Source organism: Oncorhynchus clarkii, chromosome 10 (assembly GCF_045791955.1).
Source record: "Oncorhynchus clarkii lewisi isolate Uvic-CL-2024 chromosome 10, UVic_Ocla_1.0, whole genome shotgun sequence".
Classification (NCBI taxonomy): Eukaryota; Metazoa; Chordata; class Actinopteri; order Salmoniformes; family Salmonidae; genus Oncorhynchus; species Oncorhynchus clarkii.
In genome coordinates this window covers 470,812-498,282 of record NC_092156.1, presented here as the reverse complement: position 1 = coordinate 498,282, position 27,471 = coordinate 470,812, and the positions used below count along the sequence as shown (strand labels likewise).

General features: G+C 43.6%; 1 protein-coding gene across 1 annotated transcript in view; it reads left to right on the top strand.

The window, feature by feature from the left end:
* LOC139417900 (ALG9 alpha-1,2-mannosyltransferase) overlaps window positions 1-16,942 on the top strand; it is a 57,951-nt gene extending 41,009 nt beyond the window's left edge. The window contains exons 12-15 of the mRNA XM_071166884.1: window positions 908-1,055; window positions 1,956-2,085; window positions 7,724-7,851; window positions 16,547-16,942. Of these exons, the coding sequence (XP_071022985.1) occupies window positions 908-1,055; window positions 1,956-2,085; window positions 7,724-7,851; window positions 16,547-16,670 (530 nt within the window). The 3' untranslated portion in view covers window positions 16,671-16,942. The remainder of the gene's footprint in view (window positions 1-907; window positions 1,056-1,955; window positions 2,086-7,723; window positions 7,852-16,546) is intronic.
* Window positions 16,943-27,471: the final 10,529 nt, after the last annotated feature.

Genomic DNA, 27,471 nt, shown 5'->3' with positions numbered 1-27,471 from the left:
CCCTTTGCTATGAGACTCGAAATTCAGCTCAGGTGCATCCTGTTTCCATTGATCATCCTTGAAATGTTTCTACAATTTGGGAGGGCCAGTAGGAGGCACCTTTTCCTCTGGTCTAAAAAAATATCCCTATGCCCCAGGGCAGTGATTGGGGACATTGCCCTATGTAGGGTGCCGTCTTTCGGATGGGACGTTAAATGGGTGTCCTGACTCTCTGTGGTCACTAAAGATCCCATGGCACTTATCATAAGAGTATGGTTGTTAACTCCACTGTTCTGGCTAAATTCCCAATCTGGACTTCATACCATCATGGCCACCTAGTCATCCCCAGCTTCCAATTGACTCATTCATCCCCTGTAACTATTCCCCAGGTCGTTGCTGTAAATGAGAATGTGTTCTCAGTCAACCTACCTGGTTAAATAAACTTGATTTTAGTCCACCTGTGGTAAATTTCATAGATTGGACATGATTTGGAAAGGCTCACATCTGTCTATATAAGGTCCCACAGTTGACAGTGCATGTCAGCAAAAATAAAGCCATGAGTTGAAGGCATTGTTCCTAGAGCTCCGAGAGGATTGTGACGACACACAGATCTGGGGAAGGGTACCAAAACATTTCTGCAGCAGTGAAGTTCCCCAAGAACAAAGTGTCTTCGATCATTCTTAAAATGGAAGTTAGGGACCACCAAGACTCTTCCTAGAGCTGGCCAAACTGCAAAGCTGTCATCAAGGGTGGCTATTTGAAGAATCTCAAATATAAAGTATATTTTGATTTGTTTGTCACTTTTTTGGTTACTACATGATTCCATATGTGTTATTTCAAAGTTTATGTCTTCACTATTATTCTACAATGTAGAAAATAGTAAAAATAAATGAAAAACCCTTGAATATGTGTGTGTTTATCCTTCCAGGCTACCACGCGCCACTGGATCTGTACCCAGAGTTCCACCGTATCTCCCGGGACCCGTCTCTCCACACGGTCCCAAAGGGCCGGCCCGTCAGTGTCTGTGTTGGGAAAGAGTGGTACCGGTTCCCCTCCAGCTTTCTGCTGCCCAACAAGTCAGTCTTTCTCGCTCTCTCAGAGTGTCTCTTTGTATACCTCTTTTGTTGATACCACATACATTGTCAAGCATTTCACACATATTATCTAGATACTGACTGTTAGCACTATGGCAGCTTCCCATAAGGCGTTAGGTTTCTGAGTGTCTCTGTGTGGTCTATAGCAGCTTCCCACAATAATGGGCTTTAGGTTTCTGAGTGTCTCTGTGTGGTCTATAGCAGCTTCCCACAATAATGGGCTTTAGGTTTCTGAGTGTCTCTGTGTGGTCTATAGCAGCTTCCCACAATAATGGGCTTTAGGTTTCTGAGTGTCTCTGTGTGGTCTATAGCAGCTTCCCACAATAATGGGCTTTAGGTTTCTGAGTGTCTCTGTGGTCTATAGCAGCTTCCCACAATAATGGGCTTTAGGTTTCTGAGTTTCTCTGTGTGGTCTATAGCAGCATCCCACAAGGCTTTAGGTTTCTGTGTGGTCTGTAGCAGCTTCCCACAAGGCTTTAGGTTTCTGAGTGTCTCTGTGTGGTCTATAGCAGCATCCTACAAGGCTTTAGGTTTCTGTGTGGTCTGTAGCAGCTTCCCACAAGGCTTTAGGTTTCTGAGTGTCTCTGTGTGGTCTGTAGCAGCATCCCACAAGGCTTTAGATTTCTGAGTGTCTCTGTGTGGTCTATAGCAGCTTTCCACAAGGCTTTAGGTTTCTGAGTGTCTCTGTGTGGTCTATAGCAGCTTCCCACAAGGCTTTAGGTTTCTGAGTGTCTCTGTGTGGTCTATAGCAGCTTCACACAAGGCTTTAGGTTTGAGTGTCTCTGTGTGGTCTATAGCAGCTTCCCACAAGGCTTTAGGTTTCTGAGTGTTCTTGATTGCATTGTGTTAGAATGCCAGTGTGTGACTCCGCCCTCTCTTCAGCTGGCAGCTGCAGTTCATCCAATCAGAGTTCAGAGGGCAGCTGCCCCAGCCGTACGCTGACGGCCCATTGGCTACTCAAACTATCCCCGCCCACATGAACGACCAGAACCTGGAGGAGCCAACAAGATACGTGAGTCTCTGACCTCTGTTGTGTGGCGGCTGTGTTGTGTGGCGGCTGTGTTGTGTGGCGGCTGTGTTGTGTGGCGGCTGTGTTGTGTGGCGGCTGTGTTGGCAGAGGTGTAAAAAGTACCCAATTGTCATACTTAAGAGGTAAGATACCTTAATAGAAAATGACTCAGTAAAATACTACTTGTATTGAATAAAGCCATCGAGTTTTAAATGTACTTAAATCAAATCAACTTTTATTTGTCACGTACAAAGTATGGTTGGGAGATGTCAACCTTTGTAATATCGTGGTTATGTACTCAATAAAACATCGGGATATACGATGGTATAAAAAAAAATGTTGTTGAAAGCCTGGGCAGAGGCAAAGTGGCTAAACTGAAGTAGAGGCAAATCTTTTCCAGTATTCCTTTGTGGTGGAGCTTCAGCATGGAACAGGTGTGTCTGTGTGGTCAACACATGATGAGGAATGGGCTGTCTAACCGTTGTAGCCTAGGTTGTGTGTCATGAGTTAGGTTATAAATCATGGGCTGGACAGAAGCAAAGTACCGTCTTCAGAACTTGATTTGCCTCGCTTTCACCTCGAGTGGTTTTGCAAACCAACGTCAGCACAAGAACTGTTCATTGGGAGCTTCATGAAATGGGTTTCTATTGCCGAGCAGCCGCTCACAAGCCTACGATCGTGGGCAATGCCAAGCATTGGTTGGAGTGGTGTAAATCTCGCCGACATTGGACTCTGATGCAGTGGAAACGCGTTCTCTGGAGTGATCAAATCAAAATCATTTATATAGCCCTTCTTACATCAGCTGATATCTCAGTGCTGGACAGAAACCCAGCCTAAAACTCCAAACAGCAAGCAATGCAGGTGTAGAAGCACATGGCTAGGAAAAACTCCCTAGAAAGGCCAAAACCTAGGAAAAAAACTAGAGAGGAACCAGGATATGAGGGGTGGCCAGTCCTCTTCTGGCTGTGTCGGGTGGAGATTATAACAGAACACGGCCAATATAACAGAACATGGCCAAGATGTTCAAATGTTCATAAATTACCAGCATGGTCAAATAATAATAATCACAGTAGTTGTCGAGGGTGCAACAGGTCAGCACCTCAGGGGTAAATGTCAGTTGGCTTTTCATAGCCGATCATTGAGAATATCTCTACCGCTTCTGCTGTCTCTAGAGAGTTGAAAACAGCAGGTCTGGGACAGGTAGCACGTCCAGTGAACATGTCAGGGTTCCATAGCCGCATCAGAACAGTGAATCACGCTTCATCTGGCAGTCCGACGGACGAATTTGGGTTTGGCGGATGCCAGGGAAACGCTACCTGCCCCAATGCAAAGTGCCAGCTTTAAAGTATGGTGGAGGAGGAATAATGGTCTGGTGCTGTTTTTCATGGTTCGGGCCCGTTGGTTTCAGTGAAGGGAAATCTTAATGCTACTGCATACAATGGCATGAGAGACAATTCTGTGCTTCCAACATTGTGGCAACAGTTTAGGGAAAGGCTCTTTCCTGTTTCAGCATGACAATGCCCCCATGTACTAAGCAAGGTCCATACAGAAATGATCGGTGTTGAAGGACTTGACTGGCCTGCACAGAGCCCTGACCTCAACCCCATCGAACACCTTTGGGATGAATTGGAATGCCGACTGCGAGCCAGGTCTAATCGCCTAACATCAGCCTGACATCTCTAATGCTTCAATTTCTGTTCTACTTCTGACTTTCATGTCGCAACTCCCTGGTTGAAAATTATTTGTTATGCTTTGTGGGCTGGGCGCTGTCCTCAGATAATTGCATGGTTTGCTTTCGCCGTAAAGCCTTTTTGAAATCTGACATGGCGGCTGGATTAACAACAAGTTAGGCTTTATTTTGATTTATTACACTTGTGATTTCATAAAAGTTTAATATTTATAGTAATTTTAATTTTAATTTGGCGCTCTGCAATTTCACCGGAGCGCTAGCGTCCCACTAATCCGTAAGAAATAATAAGCATGCCCCATTCAAAAAATGTAGAACTAAGAACAGATATAGCCCTTGGTTCATTCCAGACCTGACTGCCCTTGACCAGAACAAATGCATACTGCTGTGTACTGCATTAGCATCGAATAGCCCCCGAGATATGCAACTTTTTAGGGTCGTTAGGAACTAATATACACAGGCAGTTAGGAAAATAAAGGCTAGCTTTTTCAAACAGAAATATTCATCCTGTAATACGAACTCCAAAAAGTAAATCTACGATAATCGATCATTTCAATAAGCATTTTTCTACGGGTGGCCATGCTTTCCACTTGGCTTCCCCTACCCCAGTCAACACCTCTGCACCCCCCACAGCAAGTTGCCCAAGCCTCCCATATTTCTCCTTCAGCCAAATCCAGATAGCTGATGTTCTGAAAGAGCTGCAAAATCTGGACCCCTACAAATCAGCTGGGCTAGACAATCAGGACCCTCTCAAATTATCTGCCGCAGTTGTTGCAACCCCTATTACTAGCCTGTTCAACCACTCTTTCTTATCGTCTGAGATCCCTAAATATTGGAAAGCTGCCGCGGTCATCCCCCTCTTCAAAGCGGTAGACACTCTAAACCCAAACTGTTACAGACCTATATCTATCCTACCCTGCCCTGCCTCTAAACCCAAACTGTTACAGACCTATATCTATCCTGCCCTGCCTCTAAACCCAAACTGTTACAGACCTATATCTATCCTACCCTGCCCTGCCTCTAAACCCAAACTGTTACAGACCTATATCCATCCTACCCTGCCCTGCCTCTAGACCCAAACTGTTACAGACCTATATCTATCCTACCCTGCCCTGCCTCTAAACCCAAACTGTTACAGACCTATATCCATCCTACCCTGCCCTGCCTCTAAACCCAAACTGTTACAGACCTATATCTATCCTACCCTGCCCTGCCCTGCCTCTAGACCCAAACTGTTACAGACCTATATCTATCCTACCCTGCCCTGCCTCTAAACCCAAACTGTTACAGACTTATATCTATCCTGCCCTGCCCTGCCTCTAGACCCAAACTGTTACAGACCTATATCTATCCTACCCTACCCTGCCTCTAAACCCAAACTGTTACAGACCTATATCTATCCTACCCTACCCTGCCCTGCCTCTAGACCCAAACTGTTACAGACCTATATCTACCCTGCCCTGCCTCTAAACCCAAACTGTTACAGACCTATATCCATCCTACCCTTCCTTTCTAAAGTATTCGAAAGCCAAGTCAACAAACAGATCACCGACCATTTTGAATCCCACCGTATCTTCTCCGATAAACAATCTGGTTTCCGAGCTGGTCATGGGTGCACCTCAATCACGCTCAAGGTCCTAAACAATATCATCTGTATATAGCCCATCTGTATATAGCCCATCTGTATATAGCCCATCTGTATATAGCCCATCTGTATACAGCCCATCTGTATATAGCCCATCTGTATATAGCCCATCTGTATATAGCCCATCTGTATATAGCCCATCTGTATATAGCCCATCTGTAAATAGCCCATCTGTATATAGCCCATCTGTATATAGCCCATCTGTATACAGCCCATCTGTATATAGCCCATCTGTATATAGCCCATCCAACTACCTCATCCCCATATTGTTTTGTTTTCTTTGCTCCTTTGCACCCCAGTATCTCTACTTACACATTAATCTTCTGCACATCTATCACTCCAGTGTTTAATTGCTAAATTGTAATTATTTTGCCTCTACAGCCTATTTATTGCCTACCTCCCTACTCTTACTACATTTGCACACACTGTATATAGATGTTTCTGTTATTGACTGTACGTTTGTCCCATGTGTAACTCTGTGTTGTTTGTGTCACACTGCTTTGCTTTATCTTGACCAGGTTACAGTTGTAAATTATTACTTGTTCTCAATTAGCCTATCTTTGTTAACTCACTTGAAAACCAGGAATCAGTTACATCAACAACGCCTTTTCACATTTTGTACACAAGGCTCAAATCATTAACTTTTAAAACATAGAATTGTAAAATCTTTACCGGTAGTGCTGTGAAGCAAAGGTTAGCGGGTACAATACTGCTACCACTTCACAAGCAGGCGGACAGAAAATGGTATTGTTGGAAATCAGTCATAACTCCTTCAGTCAGTAGCTTAGTTATACGTTTGTAAAACTACAGTCTACAGTCTTGTAGATTTTAAAACATTTAGGAAGGTCTAAAGGAGTCCACTGAGTTACAACAGTACTCTTATTCATTCCAATACCAAATGAATTCCCCTTAAACAAATGTCATATACCTCAAGGCTAATTTTCTAAATGTCTTCAAACTTATATCAAGACAATTTAATAATAATAATAACTTTCCATCAATGTTAAATAAAACAGCAGGAAATGCTTTAAGCAGTACATCTCCATTACAAAACAATCATCAAAATAAATCACAAAAAGCAACCTAAAACAACTATAACCCACTAATTTAACCCATAAATAATTTCCCCATCGCAGTCATTACTACACCGATGGTTAATGCTAATTTTCTACATACCTTTGCCATTTATCTCAGTCAGGAACTTGGGGAAGAATGGTCACAGCACCCACACGCTTTTTGCGTTTCCTAAATTTCACTTAATCAATCCAATTCTCAGTCTGTCATCTTGTAATTGTAGATGGAAGTCCACATGCACGCCTAGTTTGTAAGATGTATATCTCCAGCTTTCAGCCTCACGTCCTTGTCCCATTAATAATCCAAAGTCCATCTCTCTCCCGGAAACTTCCACTGCCGGCCCAGTGCAGTTTCTTCTTTTCCATATAAACTCAGCAAAAAAAAGAAACGTCTCTTTTTCAGGACCCTGTCTTTCAAAGATAATTCATAAAAATCCAAATCACTTCACAGATCTTCATTGTAAAGTGTTTAAACACGGTTTCCCTTGTTCAATGAACCAACATTTTTTTATGAACATGCACCTGTGGAACGATCGTTAAGACACTAACAGCTTACAGACATGAAAACTTAGGACACTAAAAGGCCTTTCTACTGACTGAAAAACACCAAAAGAAAGATGCAAATGACAGAATATGAGTGTCATTTGTTACTAGCAAGTTATTGACTTCATGACCCTTGTATCTTAGGCTACATATGTTAATATGGGCTATTTTTAGCACTTCTGGGTTGCTTTATTGTTTTCACTGCTTTACTTGGAGGCTTGTCAGAAGTAGGTATGACAATGTTATTTATGTTTGAGCTGATAGTGCTGGGGGAGCTGCACACAGTGGTCTTCCTACTAGGACACACAACCTCATTGCTAACAGTATAACTCTGGTTCATAGGCACATGATTACTGCATACAACAGCTGTGGGATCAGTAGAGGCATTCAGGGCAGTTAAGAGGGGCACACATTAGGTTACTTACATTGTGTCTGCCAACACCCCTGGTATAATGTACATTTAATGAAGCATTATGACAACTCAGTGACACAATGGTAGGGATTATCTAAGCTGGGCTTGAATCATTGATAAATCAATCTCTCAACACAGCCTTGAAAAGCGTGGACAGAGTCCAGTAGCCAAAATGATTTGGATGGACTCCATCATTCCTGTAAAGCAGTTTCCAGAATGTGTCAAAGTTATCTGTAAAAGTGATTCCAACAGAGCTTCTGGTTGTGTTGTTGTTGTTTCAGGTGGACGTGCGTCAGTGCCATTACCTTGTGGATCTGGACCTAGAGACCTCAGCACCCAGAGAGCCGCGCTACGCTGACAACACAGACTGGAGCGTCATCGCATCGAAACCCTTCCTAAACGCTGCCAGGTACAAACAGACATTAGATATATAGATGATATATATATATTTATACACACAGTGCATTTGGAAAGTATTCAGAACCCTTCCCTTTTCCACATTTTATGTTACAACCTTATTCTAAAATTAGGAAAATATTTTTTTCCCCTTATCAATCTACACAATATACCCCATAATGACAAAGCGAAAACAGGTTTTTGCAAATGTTCTCAAAATAAAAACTTTTTTGCCCCACTGTATGTAAGTAAGGTATTTAGTCAGCCACCAATTGTGCAGGTTCTCCTACTTAAAAAGATGAGAGAGGCCTGTAATTTTCATCATTGGTACACTTCAACTATGACAGACAAACTGAGAAAAAAATCCAGAAAATCACATTGAATGATTTTTAATGAATTTATTTGCAAATTATGGTGGAAAATAAGTATTTGGTCACCTAAAAACAAGCAAGATTTCTGGCTCTCACAGACCTGTAACTTCTTCTTTAAGAGGCTCCTCTGTCCTCTACTCGTTACCTGTATTAATGGCACCTGTTTGAACTTGTTATCAGTATAAAAGACACCTGTCCACAACCTCAAACAGTCACACTCCAAACTCCACTATGGCCAACACCAAAGAGCTGTCAAGGACACCAGAAACAAAATTGTAGACCTGCACCAGGCTGGGAAGACTGAATCTGCAATAGGTAAGCAGCTTGGTTTGAAGAAATCAACTGTGGGGGCAATTATTAGGAAATGGAAGACACACAAGACCACTGATAATCTCCCTCGATCTGGGGCTCATCCCGTGGGGTCAAAATGATCACAAGAACGGTGAGCAAAAATCATAGAACCACACGGGGGGACCTAGTGAATGACCTGCAGAGAGCTGGGACCAAAGTAACAAAGCCTACCATCAGTAACACACTACGCCGCCAGGACTCAAATCCTGCAGTGCCAGACGTGTCCCCCTGCTTAAGCCAGTACATGTCCAGGCACGTCTGAAGTTAGCTAGATAACTTTTGGATGATCCAGAAGAAGATTGGGAGAATGTCATATGGTCAGATTAAACCAAAATATAAATTTTTGGTAAAAACTCAACTCGTCGTGTTTGGAGGACAAAGAATGATGAGTTGCATCCAAAGAACACCATACCTACTGGGAAGCATGGGGGTGGAAACATCATGCTTTGGGGCTGTTTTTCTGCAAAGGGACCACGACGACTGATCCGCGTAAAGGAAAGAATGAATGGGGCCATGTATCGTGAGATTTTGAGTGAAAACCTCCTTCCATCAGCAAGGGCATTGAAGATGAAACGTGGCTGGGTCTTTCTGTGGGGAAGTGTACCAAAACATTTCAGCAGCATTGAAGGTCCCCAAAAACACAGTGGCCTCCATCATTCTTATTTGGAAGATGTTTGGAACCACCAAGACTCTTCCTAGAGCTGGTCGCCCGGCCAAACTGAGCAATCTGGGGAGAAGGGCCTTGGTCAGGGAGGTGAGTTCCTCTGTGGAGATGTAAAAACATTCCAGAAGGACAACCATCTCTGCAGAATCCACCAATCAGGCCTTTATGGTAGACTGGCTAGATGGAAGTCACTGCTCAGTAAAAAGGCAAATGACAGCTTGGAGTTTTCCAAAAGGCACCAAAAATACTCTCAGACCAAGAGAAACCAGATGCTCTGGTCTGATGAAACCAAGATTGAACTCATTGGCCTGAATGCCAAGCGTCTGGAGGAAACCTGGCACCAACCCTAAGGTGAAGCATGGTGGTAGCAGCATCATGCTGTGGGGATGTTTTTCAGCGGCAGGATCTGGGAGACTAGTCAGGATCAAGGGAAAGATGAACGGAGCAATGTACAGAGAGATCCTTGATGAAAACCTGCTCCAGACCGCGACCTCAGACTGGGGCGAAGGTTCACCTTCCAACAGGACAACGACCCTAAGCACACAGCCAAGACAACGCAGGAGTGGCTTCGTGACAAGTCTCTGAATGTCCTTGAGTGGCCCAGCCAGAGCCCGGACTTGAACCCAATCGAACATCTCTAGAGAGATCTAAAAATAGCTGTGCATCGAAGTTCCCCTTCCAGCCTGGCAGAGCTTGAGAGGATCTGCAGAGAAGAATGGGAGAAACTCCACAAATACAAGAGTGCAAAGCTTGTAGCGTCAAACCCCAAAAGACTTGGTCGTAATGCTTCCAAAGGTGCTTCAACAAAGTACTGAGTAAAGGGTCTGAATACTTATGTAAATGTAATATTTCAGTTTTTATTTGTAATACATTTGCAAAAATATGTAAAAAAAATATATATTTGTCCTTGTGGGGTATTGTGTGTAGATTGATGAGGGAAAAAACGATCTAATCCTTTTTAGAATAATAAAATCAAAATGTATTGGTCACTTAGCAGATGTTATTGCAGGGGTAGCAAAATGTTTCTAGCTCCAACAGTACAGTAACATCCAAAAATATCGCAACAGTACATATCTAAAGTAAAGGAATGCAATTAATATAAATATTTTGATGAGCAATGTCAGAGCGTCATAGACTAAAATACAGTAGAATAGAATACAGTATATACATATGAGATGAGTAACACAGTAAGTAAACATTATTAAAGTGACTAGTTAGTAAACACAGTAGAATAGAATACAGTATATACACATGAGATGAGTAACACAGTATTTAAACATTATTAAAGTGACTAGTTAGTAAATACAGTAGAATAGAATACAGTATATACACATGAGATGAGTAACACAGTATGTAAACATTATTAAAGTGACTAGTTAGTAAACAGTAGAATAGAATACAGTATATACATATGAGATGAGTAACACAGTAAGTAAACATTATTAAAGTGACTAGTTAGTAAACACAGTAGAATAGAATACAGTATATACACATGAGATGAGTAACACAGTATTTAAACATTATTAAAGTGACTAGTTAGTAAATACAGTAGAATAGAATACAGTATATACACATGAGATGAGTAACACAGTATGTAAACATTATTAAAGTGACTAGTTAGTAAACAGTAGAATAGAATACAGTATATACATATGAGATGAGTAAAGCAGTATGTAAACATTATTAAAATGACTAGGCTGTAATGTAACAATGTTGTAGAATAATAGTGAAGACATCAAACTATGAAATAACACTTATGGAATAACCAAAAAAGTGTTAAACAGATCTAAATATATTTTATATTTGATTTTATTAAAAGTCGTGACCCTTTTTCCTTGATGACAGCTTTGCAAACTCTTGGTATTCTCTCAACCAGCCTCACCTGGAATGCTTTTCCAACAGTTGAAGGATTTCCCACATATGCTGAGCACTTGTTGGCTGCTTTTCCTTCACTCTGCGTTCCAACTCATCCCAAACCATCTCAATTGGGTTGAGGTCAGGTGATTGGCGTATCACTGCAGAATTCTGTGGTAGCCATGCTGGTTAAGTGTGCTTGAATTCTAAATAAATCACAGACAGTGTCAATTTCTGATGCTGGTAACTCTAATGAACTTATCCTCTGCAGCAGAGGTAACTCTGGTTCTTCCTTTCCTGTGGCGGTCCTTATGAGAGCCAATTTCATCATAGTGCTTCATGGTATTTGCGACTGCACTTGAAGGAACTTTCAAAGTTCTTAAAATTTTCCGGATTGCCAGATTGACCTTTATCAAATCAAACTTTATTTGTCACGTGCGCCAAATATAACAAGTGTAGACTTTACTGTGAAATGCTTACTTACAAACCCTTAACCAACAGTGCAGTTCAAGAAAGAGTTAAGAAAATATTTACCAAATAAACGAAAGTAAAAAATAATACAATAACAAGGCTATGTACAGGGGGTACCGGTACCGAGTCAATGTGGAGGCTATATACAGGGGCTACCGGTACAGAGTCAATGTGGAGGCTATATACAGGGTGTACCGGTACCGAGTCAATGTGGAGGCTATATACAGGGGGTACCGGTACAGAGTCAATGTGGAGGCTATATACAGGGTATTACGGTACAGAGTCAATGTGGAGGCTATACACAGGGGGTACCGGTACAGAGTCAATGTGGAGGCTATATACAGGGTGTACCGGTACCGAGTCAATGTGGAGGCTATATACAGGGGGTACCGGTACAGAGTCAATGTGGAGGCTATATACAGGGGGTACCGGTACAGAGTCAATGTGGAGGCTATGTACAGGGGGTACCGGTACCGAGTCAATGTGGAGGCTATATACAGGGTATTACGGTACAGAGTCAATGTGGAGGCTATACACAGGGGGTACCGGTACAGAGTCAATGTGGAGGCTATATACAGGGTGTACCGGTACCGAGTCAATGTGGAGACTATATACAGGGGGTACCGGTACAGAGTCAATGTGGAGGCTATATACAGGGGGTACCGGTACAGAGTCAATGTGGAGGCTATATACAGGGTGTTACGGTACAGAGTCAATGTGGAGGCTATATACAGGGGGTACCAGTACAGAGTCAATGTAGAGGCTATATACAGGGTGTACCGGTACAGAGTCAATGTGGAGGCTATATACAGGGGGTACCGGTACAGAGTCAATGTGGAGGCTATATACAGGGTGTTACGGTACAGAGTCAATGTGGAGGCTATATACAGGGGGTACCAGTACAGAGTCAGTGTGGAGGCTATATACAGGGGGTACCGGTACAGAGTCAATGTGGAGGCTATATACAGGGGGTACCGGTACAGAGTCAATGTGGAGGCTATATACAGGGTATTACGGTACCGAGTCAATGTGGAGACTATATACAGGGTATTACGGTACAGAGTCAATGTGGAGACTATATACAGGGTATTACGGTACAGAGTCAATGTGGAGACTATATACAGGGGGTACCGGTACAGAGTCAATGTGGAGGCTATATACAGGGTATTACGGTACAGAGTCAATATGGAGGCTATATACAGGGTGTACCGGTACAGAGTCAATGTGGAGGCTATATACAGGGGGTACCGGTACAGAGTCAATGTGGAGGCTATATACAGGGGGTACCGGTACAGAGTCAATGTGGAGGCTATATACAGGGGGTACCGGTACAGAGTCAATGTGGAGACTATATACAGGGTATTACGGTACAGAGTCAATGTGGAGACTATATACAGGGGGTACCGGTACAGAGTCAATGTGGAGGCTATATACAGGGTATTACGGTACAGAGTCAATGTGGAGACTATATACAGGGTATTACGGTACAGAGTCAATGTGGAGGCTATATACAGGGTATTACGGTACAGAGTCAATGTGGAGGCTATATACAGGGGGTACCGGTACAGAGTCAATGTGGAGGCTATATACAGGGGGTACCGGTACAGAGTCAATGTGGAGGCTATATACAGGGGGTACCGGTACAGAGTCAATGTGGAGGCTATATACAGGGGGTACCGGTACAGAGTCAATGTGGAGGCTATATACAGGGGGTACCGGTACAGAGTCAATGTGGAGGCTATATACAGGGGGTACCAGTACAGAGTCAATGTGGAGGCTATATACAGGGGGTACCGGTACAGAGTCAATGTGGAGGCTATATACAGGGGGCACCGGTACAGAGTCAATGTGGAGGCTATATACAGGGGGTACCAGTACAGAGTCAATGTGGAGGCTATATACAGGGTATTACGGTACAGAGTCAATGTGGAGACTATATACAGGGGGTACCGGTACAGAGTCAATGTGGAGGCTATATACAGGGTATTACGGTACAGAGTCAATGTGGAGACTATATACAGGGGGTACCGGTACAGAGTCAATGTGGAGGCTATATACAGGGTATTACGGTACAGAGTCAATGTGGAGGCTATATACAGGGGGTACCGGTACAGAGTCAATGTGGAGGCTATATACAGGGGGCACCGGTACAGAGTCAATGTGGAGGCTATATACAGGGGGTACCAGTACAGAGTCAATGTGGAGGCTATATACAGGGTATTACGGTACAGAGTCAATGTGGAGACTATATACAGGGGGTACCGGTACAGAGTCAATGTGGAGGCTATATACAGGGTATTACGGTACAGAGTCAATGTGGAGACTATATACAGGGGGTACCGGTACAGAGTCAATGTGGAGGCTATATACAGGGTATTACGGTACCGAGTCAATGTGGAGGCTATATACAGGGGGTACCGGTACAGAGTCAATGTGGAGGCTATATACAGGGGGTACCAGTACAGAGTCAATGTGGAGGCTATATACAGGGGGTACCGGTACAGAGTCAATGTGGAGGCTATATACAGGGGGTACCGGTACAGAGTCAATGTGGAGGCTATATACAGGGGATACCGGTACCGAGTCAATGTGGAGGCTATATACAGGGGATACCGGTACCGAGTCAATGTGGAGGCTATATACAGGGGGTACCGGTACAGAGTCAATGTGGAGGCTATGTACAGGGGGTACCGGTACAGAGTCAATGTGGAGGCTATGTACAGGGGGTACCGGTACAGAGTCAATGTGGAGGCTGTATACAGGGTGTACCGGTACAGAGTCAATGTGGAGGCTATGTACAGGGGGTACCGGTACAGAGTCAATGTGGAGGCTATGTACAGGGGGTACCGGTACAGAGTCAATGTGGAGGCTGTATACAGGGGGTACCGGTACAGAGTCAATGTGGAGGCTATGTACAGGGGGTACCGGTACAGAGTCAATATGGAGACTATATACAGGGGGTACCGGTACAGAGTTAATGTGGAGGCTATATACAGGGGGTACCAGTACAGAGTCAATGTGGAGACTATATACAGGGGGTACTGGTACAGAGTCAATGTGGAGGCTATATTCAGGGGGTACCGGTACCGAGTCAATGTGGAGGCTATATACAGGGGGTACCGGTACAGAGTCAATGTGGAGGCTATATACAGGGTATTACGGTACAGAGTCAATGTGGAGACTATGTACAGGGGGTACCGGTACCGAGTCAATGTGGAGGCTATATACAGGGGGTACCGGTACAGAGTCAATGTGGAGGCTATGTACAGGGGGTACCGGTACAGAGTCAGTGTGGAGACTATATACAGGGGGTACCAGTACAGAGTCAGTGTGGAGACTATATACAGGGGGTACCAGTACAGAGTCAGTGTGGAGACTATATACAGGGGGTACCAGTACCGAGTCAATGTGGAGGCTATATACAGGGGGTACCGGTACAGAGTCAATGTGGAGGCTATATACAGGGGGTACCGGTACAGAGTCAATGTGGAGGCTATATACAGGGTATTACGGTACAGAGTCAATGTGGAGACTATGTACAGGGGGTACCGGTACCGAGTCAATGTGCGGTGGTACAGGATAGAGGTCATTTGTACATGTAGGTGGGGGTGAAGTGACTATGCATAGGTAATAAACAGCAAGTATCAGCAGTGTACAAAACAAATGGAGGGGGTGTCAATGTAAATTGTCCAGGTGGCAATTTCATTCATTGTTCAGCAGTCTTATGGCTTGGGGTTAGACGCTGTTAAGGAGCCTTTTGGTCCAAGACTTGGCGCGCCGGTACCGAGAAAACAATTTGACTTGGGTGACTGGAGTCTTTGACAATTTTATGGGCTTTCCTCTGACACCACCTAGTATGGATGGCAGGAAGCTTGGCCCCTGCCATCAACTGGGCCGTACACACTACCCTCTGTAGCGCCTTACGGTCAGATGCCGAGCAGTTGCTATACCAGGCAGTGATGCTCTCTGGTGCAGCTGAAGAACTTTGAGGATCTGGGGACCCATGCCAAGTGTTTTCAGTCTCCTAAAGGGGAAAAGGTGGTGTTGTGCCCACTTCACATCTGTCTTGGTGTGTTTGGACCATGATAGTTCGTTGGTGATGTGGACACCAAGGAACTTTGAACCTGCTCCAGTACAGCCCTGTTGATGTTAATGGGGGCCTGTTCGGCCCACCTTTTCCTGTAGTCCACGATCAACTCCTTTTCTCTTTGCTTATTTGAGCTGTTCTTGCCATAATATGGACTTGGTCTTTTACCAAATAGGGCTATCTTCTGTATACCACCGCTTCCTTGTCACATCACAACTGATTGGCTCAAATGCATGAAGAAGGAAATAATTCCACAAATTAACTTTTAACAAGGCACACCTGTAAATTGAAATGCATTCCAGGTGACTACTTCATGAAACTGGTTGAGAGAGGCTACTTTGGAGAATCTCAAATTTTAAATATATATTTTTTACACTTTTTTGGTTACTACATGATATTTGAAATGTGTTATTTCATAGTTTTGATGTCTACACTATTATTTTACAATGTAGAATATAGTGAAAATAAAGAAATACCCTTGAATGAGTAGGTGTCAACTTTTTACTGGTTTGTTCTTTAATTTAGACACATACAATGAGAGGTTATGTGTGACAGCAGTAAATATAATGGTAATGTGATATTTACTTCCTCTCGCCTCTCTCTCCTCTGTCCTCCTCTGTCCTCTCTCCTCCCTCCTCTCTCTCCTCTGTCCTCCTCTGTCCTCTCTCCTCTCTGTCTCCTCTCTCCCTCCTCCTCTGTCCTCTCTCCTCCCTCCTCTCTCTCCTCTCTGTCCTCTCTCCCTCTGTCCTCTCCCTCCTCCTCTGTCCTCTCTCTCCTCCTCTGTCCTCTGTCCTCTCTCCTCTGTCCTCTCTCCTCTGTCCTCTCCCTCCTCTGTCCTCTCCCTCCTCCTCTGTCCTCTCTCTCCTCCTCTGTCCTCTCTCTCCTCCTCTGTCCTCTCCCTTTCTCTCAGGTCTTCTCCTCTGTTCAGAGCGTTCTTCATTCCCTTCCTCTCTGAGCATCACACCACATACACACGATACGTCATCCTGAAACCACGACGACCAAAGCAGCCTCGCAAACGCAGCCACGCCTGACCTCTGATCCCTGACCCTCAGCTCTGAAGTCTGCCCTGTTCCCCCTCTACCCCACACATCTCCACTCATTCCTCTGGATGGGATGGGTGTTTTAAAACATTTCTGACCCTTTAAGAACATAAGTCATGTCAGTGTGAAAGAGACATGTCCTGACCATCAAATGTTTGAAAGTGATGTTGACGTGTAATTAAGGTGTGTGTGTGTGTGTGTCAGAGAGCGAGTGTACGAGACTTTAATTGGAGAATAAAAACCTCTAAGTAAAAACAGACTGAGTTCAGAGTACCTTTATTTAGGGAGTACACACACTTTAATCAGTGGCAACCATAGTTCTCATTTCCTTGTTATCTATTCAAATGTTATTGTCCCGTGTACAAGGACAATGAAATGCCTTTCTTGCAAGCTCTTCCCCAACAATGCAGTAATTAATTACAGTAGTACAATCATTAAACTATAAAGTAAAATTGAATAACAGTAGTACTATAAAGAAAAAAGAAAAAAAAAGTGAACAGAAGATATACAGTATCCTGAACAGTAACAACAGCAAGGAGAGGAGAAGGGGGGGACTGGGGGAGAAAGTTGGATGATGGGAACAGGACAAGTAGAGGGGAGGGGGGGGGGGTGGAGGATGGGAAGAGAAGAGGGGGGACAGGTGGAATGTGGGAGAAATGTGGAGGAGTGGAGAGAGAAAGGTGGAGGATGGGGGAGACAGGTGGAAGATGGGGGGGGGGGGGGGGGAGGGACGAAAGGTGAGGGATGGGGAGGAGGAGTGGGAGAACGGGGGAGGGGTGGAGGGTGGGGGATGGGAAGAGATGAGGGAGAAAGGTGGAGGATGGGAAGAGGAGAGGGGGAGAAAGGTGGAGGATGGGGGGATGAGGGAGAAGATATCATATCAGACCCAGCTATATATAATTTATAATATCAGACCCAGCTATATATCATATATAATATCAGACCCAGCTATATATCATATATAATATCAGACCCAGCTATATATCATATATAACATCAGACCCAGCTATATTTCATATATAATATCAGACCCAGCTATATATCATATATAACATCAGACCCAGCTATATAACATGTGAATGGGGGCGTGCTCGGTCCTCCGTTTCCTGTAGTCCACAATCAGCTCCTTTGTCTTGCTGACGTTGAAGGAGAGGTGGTTGTGCTGGCACCACACCACCAGTTCTCTGATTTGTCTGGTCGTGTCACTGGGCAGCTCACGGCTGGGTTTCCCTATGTAATCCGTGACAGTTTGCAAGCCCTGACACATCCGACCAGATTCAGAGCCAGTGTAGTACGATTCAATCTCAGTCTTGTATTGATGCTTTGCCTGTTTGAATGTTCGTTTTAGGGCATAGCGGGATTTCTTATGAAATGGTTCGTGTTCCTCTCCTTGAACGCAGCAACTCTAGCATTTATCTCAGGACGGATGTTGCCTGTAATCAAATCAAATTTTATTTGTCACATACACATGGTTAGCAGATGTTAATGCGAGTGTAGCGAAATGCTTGTGCTTCTAGTTCCGACAATGCAGTAATAACCAACAAGTAATCTAGCTAACAATTCCAAAACTACTACCTTATAGACACAAGTGTAAGGGGATAAAGAATATGTACATAAAATATATGAATGAGTGATGGTACAGAGCGGCATAGGCAAGATACAGTAGATGGTATTGAGTGCAGTATATACATATGAGATGAGTATGTAAACAAAGTGGCATAGTTAGTGGCTAGTGATACATGTATTACATAAAGATGCAGTAGATGATATAGAGTACAGTATATACATATACATATGAGATGAATAATGTAGGGTATGTAAACATTATATTAGGTAGCATTGTTTAAAGTGGCTAGTGATATTTCCCATCATTTCCCATCAATTCCCATTATTAAAGTTTTTATTTATTTTTTATTTATTTTACCTTTATTTAACCAGGTAGGCAAGTTGAGAACAAGTTCTCATTTACAATTGCGACCTGGCCAAAAGTGGCTGGAGTTGAGTCAGTGTGTTGGCAGCAGCCACTCAATGTTAGTGGTGGCTGTTTAACAGTCTGATGGCCTTGAGATAGAAGCTGTTTTTCAGTCTCTCGGTCCCAGCTTTGATGCACCTGTACTGACCTCGCCTTCTGGCTTATGTACGTACCGTCACTGTGGGTGACTTCGTCGATGCACGTATTAATGAAGCTGGTGACTGATGTCGTAAACTCCTCATACCATTGGATGAATCCCAGAACATATTCCGGTCTGTGCTGGCAAAACATCCCTGTAGCTTACCATCCGCTTCCGTATTGAGCGTGTCACTGGTACTTCCTGTTTGAATTTTTGGTTGTACGCAGGAATCAGGAGGATAGAGTTATGGTCAGATTTGCCAAATGGAGGACGTGAGAGTTTTGTATGCGTCTCTGTGTGTGGAGTAAAGGTGGTCTAGAGTTTTTTCGCCTCTTGTTGCACACGAGACATGCTGGTAGAAATTAGGTAAGACGAATTTCGGTTTTCATACATTTAAATAACAGGCCATTAGGAGAGCCGCCTCTGATTAAGTATTTTGTTGTTTGCTTATGGTTTGAGGTGAGGGAGAAAGTGTGGTGGAACAAGTATTGTTAGCATTGTTAAGTATCTTGCTAGCTGGATCAAATTCTCCCTTAGCTAGCCAGAGAAATGTTGAGCAACATTAACCAACTTAACTGATCAAATAATTAAGTTTATGGTGTGAAGATTACCTGGTTAATAAAGTCAGACCGCTAACCTTAGCTCATCTGATCAGTAGCTAGCTAATGTTAGTAACCTAACCAATTCGCTATAGTATAAACTGATAACGTTGCCATTCCTCAAGTTATAATGCGTTAGTTGCTTACTGGAGCCTGGCAATATATGTGAAATGTTAACTAGTTAACCAGCTAATGACCTGAACTACTAACAGTAATGTTTTCCCTCTACAGTATTGTTAAGAATATAATGAATAAATGACTAAACAATATTCTAATTTTAAATGGAACTGTAACTAAGTAAACTTATCCTCTGTTTTATTATATCTGATTAACAATATATATATATATATTATTTTTTTTCACCTTTATTTAACCAGGTAGGCTAGTTGAGAACAAGTTCTCATTTACAACTGCGACCTGGCCAAGATAAAGCATAGCAGTGTGAACAGACAACACAGAGTTACACATGGAGTAAACAATTAACAAGTCAATAGCACAGTAGAAAAATAAAAAAATATGAGTTCATAAGAAGGGATTGTGTGACACGGACAAGGAGTAATTAAATATAACGAACACCATTCCAAACTAGTCTGGAGAGGAGTGGGTTAAGTAAGCAGATAGGGTCGTTAACCTATGGTTGAACCGACGAAACTGAGCCCTGGGTTGTTTTAGATAAGGCAGTGAGTGCATTCCTAGGTTCTCTGTTAATTAGAACTGTCAGCTAAGTGGTAATCGATAATGGTGAGGGATCAAGAGTTAATTAAGTTATGTTGTGTGACCTGTGAGTGTGTTAGTGAGTTGGAATGAACTTTTAAACTCACTTAATTCTAGGTCGGGAGGAGGGGATTCATTCTAGAAGCAATGAAATGACTTCATGTTATTGTATATAAACTGTTGCTCGTGGTAACGTGGCAGCGCGCTCCGAGTATAAATACTATTATCTATTATTGATAAGACTGGTCTCCATTTATTTTATGCAAACAAGAATCTTACAAATTCTCATAAAATAGATTAAGGGAATTCAATTAATGAAAACATATTGGAATAACTAAATTACAGTAACAAGTATGTGGTTAATTTTCAGAATGAGAGAATTAGGTGAAAATGAGGCGTTGCTGGAGCTGGGCCTGGCTAAAGCTGGATGCCGCTATAGAGGTAAAAGGAACACCACACACTTACCCTCTTTCTCACTTCTTCAATACTGTGAATAAAAAGGGGTATGCCCGGTGTTACTCTCTGCCTGAAAGAGATCCATTATGCCAACAAAGGGTCTCATGCTCTGCTGGCACATTGTAGAACAGATGTCCACAGGCAGAAAGTGTACAATGTATTAATGTTCAGTGTAGCCCAAAGATATTGATTTTGTTGTGTTGAACTTGACAGTAACACTTGTGTGAGTGAGGGGGGATTATTAGTTATTTTTTGCACATGTAGCCTTGTGTACTTGATCGATGTCTACTATAGTGGCCACTATAATAGAGCAAAAATAGAATGCCTGTTTGTTTCATTCTATTTCTACTTTAAGATGTTTTTTTCCCAAGTGCAATATTTAGATGTGTGTGGTCACAAGCGTTCTATAAAGGCTGTCATGGCTAACTGCAATATTAGCGTATTGTTTTTACTCAAGACTTAGATGTGAGTTAGGTTCACATGAACCACTTTTTATTTTACACACAGAGACTGATCATGTAGATCAGGCCAAAAAGATCATCAAGGACAACAACCACCCGAGCCACTGCCTGTTCACCCCGCTATCATCCAGAAGGCGAGGTCAGTACAGGTGCATCAAAGCTGGGACAGAGAGACTGAAAAACAGCTTCTATCTCAAGACCACCAGACTGTTAAACAGCCAACACTAACATTGAGTGGCTGCTGCCAACATGCTGACTCAACTCTAGCCTCTTTAATAATGGAAAAATGTTTGTAATAAATGTATCACAAGTCACTTTAAACAATGCCACTTAATATAAATGTTTACATACCCTACATTACTCATCTCATATGTATATACTGTACTCTATACCATCTACTGCATCCTGCCTATGCTGTTCGGCCATCGCTTATCCATATATCTTTATGGACATATTCTTATTCATTCCTTTACACTTGTAAGGTAGTTGTTGTGAAATTGTTAGGTTAGATATAACTGCATGGTCGGAATTATAAGCACAAGCATTTCGCTACACTTGCATTAACATCTGCTAACCATGTGTATGTGACAAATAAAATTAGATTTGATTTGTTTAATTATATATCAACAAAGCATATCTTTTTCTCTCTGGATTCCTACCGCAAGCTCTGAACCTTAACACAGGATCATCGCAGCTAGCTAGCTCACAGATCACTGCACCTGTACATAGCCCATCTACCTACCTCATCCCCATACTGTATTTATTTATTTTGCTCCTTTGCACCACAGTATCTCTACTTGCACATTCATCTTCTGCACATCTACCATTCCAGTGTTTAATTGCTATATTGTAATTACTTCGCCACCATGGCCTTTTTATTGCCTTAACTCCCTTATTTTACCTCATTTGCACTCACTGTATATAGACTTTTTGTTTTCTTTTTTACTGTATTGACTGTATGTTTTGTTTATTCCATGTGTAACTCTGTGTTGTTGTTTGTGTTGAATTGCTACGCTTTATCTTGGCCAGGTCGCAGTTGTAAATGAGAACTTGTTCTCAACTAGCCTACCTGATTAAATAAAGGTGAAATAAAAAAATAAAAAAATAAAATCTGAGTGGCTACTCCTGGCAAACGTCTCTGTCCCGAAGCCAGCACCAGTTAGCCTGGAGCGAGCCTCGAGCTAGGCCCATCTCCCGGCTAGCATGAAGAGATCCATCAGCCAATTCCTGGGCTACAATGCCTATTTTGCCAATAGGCTTGGACCCTTTACGGCCGATACGGAGCCCCGTCGATCCATCACGACTGGTCTGCCGACGTAACCCGTCCGAGGGGGTTTCAATAGGCTCTTCTGTTGCGACGTCCCCCTGAGGCCCATCTGCTAGCCTGCTGCTAGCCCCGGCCTGCTGGCTGTCTGAATCGCCACGTCTCCAGCTCGACTAGCTACTCACTGGACCCTATGATCACTCGGCTACACATGCCTCTCCCTAATGTCAATATGCCTATTGCTGTTTTGGATAGTGATTATTGTCTTACCTCATTTCATTGTCGAGCCTCCAGCCCTTTCAATATGCCTTAGCTAGCCCTTTTGTTCCACCCCCCACACATGCGGTGACCTCACCTGGCTTAAATGGTGCCTCTAAAGACAAAACCTCTCTCATCGTCACTCAATGCCTAGGTTTACCTCCACTGTACTCACATTCTACCATACCCTTGTCTGTACATTATGCCTTGAATCTATTCTTCAGCTCCCAGAAACCTGCTCCTTTTACTCGAGCTGTTTTGCAAGGAGGAATGGGAAAAAATGTCAGTCTCTCGATGTGCAAAACTGATAGAGACATACCCCAAGCGACTTACAGCTGTAATCGCAGCAAAAGGTGGCGCTACAAAGTATTAACTTAAGGGGGCTGAATAATTTTGCACGCCCAATTTTTCAGTTTTTGATTTGTTAAAAAAGTTTGAAATATCCAATAAATGTCGTTCCTCTTCATGATTGTGTCCCACTTGTTGTTGATTCTTCACAAAAAAATACAGTTTTATATCTTTATGTTTGAAGCCTGAAATGTGGCAAAAGGTCGCAAAGTTCAAGGGGGCCGAATACTTTCGCAAGGCACTGTACAAGGTACAACCCTACATCCGTAACCATGGGGACCCTCTTAGATATCATCCTGACCAACTTGCCCTCTAAATACACCTCTGCTGACTTCAACCAGGATCTCAGCGATCAATGCCTCATTGCCTGTGTGCATAATGGGTGCGTAATGGGTCCGCGGTCAAATGACCACCCCTCATCACTGTCTAAAACACTTCTGCGAGTAGGCCTTTTTAATAAACCTGGCCCGGGTATTCTGGAAGGATATTGACCTCATCCCGTCAGTAGAGGATGCCTGGTTGTTCTTCAAAAGTGCTTTCCTCACCATCTTAAATAAGTATGCCCCATTCCAAAAAAATGTAGAACTAAGAACAGATTTTGCCCTTGGTTTACCCCAGACTTGACTGCCCTTGACCAGCACAAAAACATCCTGTGGCGTTCTGTATTATCAAATAGACCCCGCGATATGCAACTTTTCAGGGAAGCCAGGAACCAATATACACAGTCAGTTAGGAAAGATAAGGCTAGCTTTTTCAAACAGAAATTTGCATCCTGTAGCACAATCTCCAAAATGTTCTGGGACACTGTAAAGTCCATGGAGAATAAGAGCACCTCGTCCCAGCTGCCCACTGCACTGAGGTTAGGAAACACTGTCACCACCGTTAAATCTACAATAACTGATCATTTCAATAAGCATTTTTCTACGGCTGGCTGGCTACCCCCACACAGGCCAACATCTCAGCACCCCCTGCAACAATCCTCCGAAATTGTTGCAACCCCTATTACTAGCCTATTCAACCTCTCTTTTGTATCGTCTGAGATCCCCAAAGATTGGAAAGCTGCTGCGGTAATCCCCCTCTTCAATGGAGGAGGCACTCTAGACCCAAACTGTCCATCCTGCCCTGCCTTTCTAAAATCTTTGAAAGCCAAGTTAACAAACAGATCACAGACTTTCTCCACTATGCAATCTGGTTTCCGAGCTGGTCATGGGTGCACCTCAGCCACGCTCAAGGTCCTAAACAATATCATAACTGCCATCGATAAGAGACGATGCTGTGCAGCCGTATTCATCGACCTGGCCAAGGCTTTTGACGCTGTCAATCACCACATTCTCATTGGCAGACTCAACAGCCTTGGTTTCTCAAACAACTGCCTCGTCTGTTTCACCAACTCCTTCTCAGACAGAGTTCAGTGTGTCAAATTGGAGGTCCTGTTGTCCGGACCTCTTGCAGTCTCTATGGGGGTGCCACAGGGTTCAATTCTCGGGCCGACTCTCTTCTCTGTATACATCAATGATGTCGCTCTTGCTGCTGGTGATTCTCTGATCCACCTCTACACAGATGACACCATTCTGTATACTTCTGGCCCTTCTTTTGACACTGTGTTAACTAACCTCCAGACGAGCTTCAATGCCATACAACTCTCCTTCCGTGGCCTCCAACTGCTCTTAAATGCAAGTAAAACTAAATGCATGCTCTTCAACCGATTACTGCCCGCACCTACTCGCCGGTCCAGCATCACTACTCTGGACGGTTCTGACTTAGAATATGTGGACATCTACAAATACCTAGGTGTCTGGTTAGACTGTAAACTCTCATTCCAGACTCACATTAAGAATCGCCAATCCAAAATTCAATCTAGAATCGGCTTCCAATTTCGCAACAAAGCCTCCTTCACTCATGCTGCCAAACATACTCTCGTAAAACTGACTATCCTACCGATCCTCGACTTTGGCAATGTAATTTACAAAATAGCCTCCAACACTCTACTCAACAAATTGGATTCAGTCTATCACAGTGCCATCCATTTTGTCACTAAATCCCCATATACTACTTACCACTGCGACCTGTACTCTCTCATTGGCTGGCCCTCGCTTCATACTCGTCGCCAAACCCACTGGCTCCAGGTCATCTACAAGTCCATGCTAGGTAAAACCCCGCCTTATCTCAGCTCACTGGTCACCATAGCAGCACCCACCCGTAGCACGCGCTCCAGCAGGTATATCTCACTGGTCACCCCCAAAGCCAATTGCTCCTTTGGCCGCCTTTCCTTCCAGTTCTCTGCTGCCAATGACTGGAACGAACTGCAAAAATCACTGAAGTTGGAGACCCATATCTCCCTCACTAACTTTAAGCACCAGCTGTCAGAGCAGCTCACAGATCACTGCACCTGTACATAGCCCATCTGTAAATAGCCCATCCAACTACCAACATCCCCATACTGTATTTATTTATTTATTTATTTTGCTCCTTTGCACCCCAGTATCTCTACTTGCACATTCATCTTCTGCACAGAAATCACTCCCGTCTTTAATCGCTATATTGTAATTACTTCACCACCATAGTCTATTTATTGCCTTACCTCCCTAATCTTACCTCATTTGCACTCACTGGAAATACTTTTTGTTTTTCTTTTTTTCTACTGTATGTTTTGTTTATTCCATTAACGGCCGTTGGTGAAGGAAGGTGAGGACCATAACGCAGGAGGAACACTAGGAGGGACAGGAGGGAGACTTGGTTCTGGGAGCAGGCACAGGACTCACCAGGCTGGGGAGACATACAGGCGGCCTCTTCCTTGGCCGAGGCACTGGATACACAGGGCCGTGGAGGCGCACTGGCGATCTCAACCGCATAGCTGGCTCCCCCGTTCTGGCTGGATGCCAGCTTCCACCCGGCAAATGCGGGACGCTGGCACGGTGCACACCGGCCTGTGAATTCTCGACCCGAGACACAGTGCGCATCACCCCATAGCACCGGGCCTGACCTGTCACCTGCTCGCCCCGGTAAGCACTGGGAGCGGGCTCAGGTCTCCAAACTGACTCCGCCACACTCCCCGTGTGCCCCTCCCCAATACATTTTTGGGGCTTCCTCTCAGGCTTCCTTGCCAGCCGTGTTCCCTCAAATCGCTGGCTACCTTTTCCTGCTGCCTCCACTCTCCTGGCTGCCTCCACCTGGTGCCATGGGAGGCGATCCCTTCCAGCCAGGATCTCCTCCCATGTGTAGGATCCCTTGCCGTCCAGAATGTCCTCCCATGTCCATTCCTCCTTATAGCGCTGCTCCTCCTTACCACGCTGCTTGGTCCTTTGGTGATGGGTAGTTTTGTAACGATCGTCCTCCTCGGATGAGGAATAGGAAGGATCAGACCAAAACGCAGCGTGGTACGTGTTCAGCATTTTATTAAATATAACTGAACACTAATGTGACGACCCTCCCACTCTGTCTGCTGTATTCTGTCTTTGTTCTTGTTTCCTTATTAGGATGCCGGTGGGCGGAGTTGGGAGGGTCGTCAGCTTCATGGGAAACACCTGGGCCAGGTGTCTCCCAGGATAAATAGACCTCTTCCACATTCATGGAGGAGACTCTCTCCATGCAGACTCCTTTGTAGATTGTGTTGTGGTTCTTGGTGGCCTTTTGTTTGTTTGCTTTGGCACCATTCAACACCCTGCATTATCACATTCATGCACGCAAAACTCACTTACACTACTGATTACTGATTACACACATCATTGTATATTTTCCTTAGTTGCTTTAGTTAAATAAATATATATTTTGTTACGCCTTATCTCCACGTTGTCTCCCTTTGTTACGGGCTTTGAGCCGGTTCGTGACACTAAATACAAAGTAACAAAAGGCACAACCGAAACAGCTTTGTCAAGTGCAAACCACACTCAACAGAAAATAACTACCCACAAATCCCATGTGGGCAAGAGCTACCTAAGTATGGTTCTCAATTAGAGACAACGATAGACAGCTGTCCCTGATTGATACCCGGCCAAAAACTAAGAAATACAAAAACATAGAAAAAAGAACACAGAAAGCCCACCCTAGTCACACCCTGGCCTAACCAAAATAGAGAATAAGAAGCCTCTCTATGGCCAGGAAGTGACAATTCCATGTGTAACTCTGTGTTGTTGTATGTGTCGAATTGCTATGCTTTATCTTGGCAGTTGCAAATTAGAACTTGTTCTTAACGAGCCTACCTGGTTAAATAAAGGTAAAATAAATAAATAAAATGACCCCAAGCATACTTCCAAAATTCTGTCAAAATGGCATAAGGACAACAAAGTCAAGGTATTGGAGTGGCCATCACAAAGCGTGTGCGAGCAAGAAGGCCTATAAACCTGACTCAGTTACACTAGCTCTGTCAGAAGGAATGGGCAATAATTCACCTAATTTATTGTGGGAAGCTTGTGAAAGGCAACCTGAAACGTTTGACTGAAGTTAAACAATTTTAAGGCGCACTACCAAATACTAAATGAGTGTATGTAAACTTCTGACCCACTGAGAATTTGATGAAAGAAATAAAAGCTGAAATAAATCATTCTCTCTACTATTATTCTGACATTTCACATTTCTTAAAAT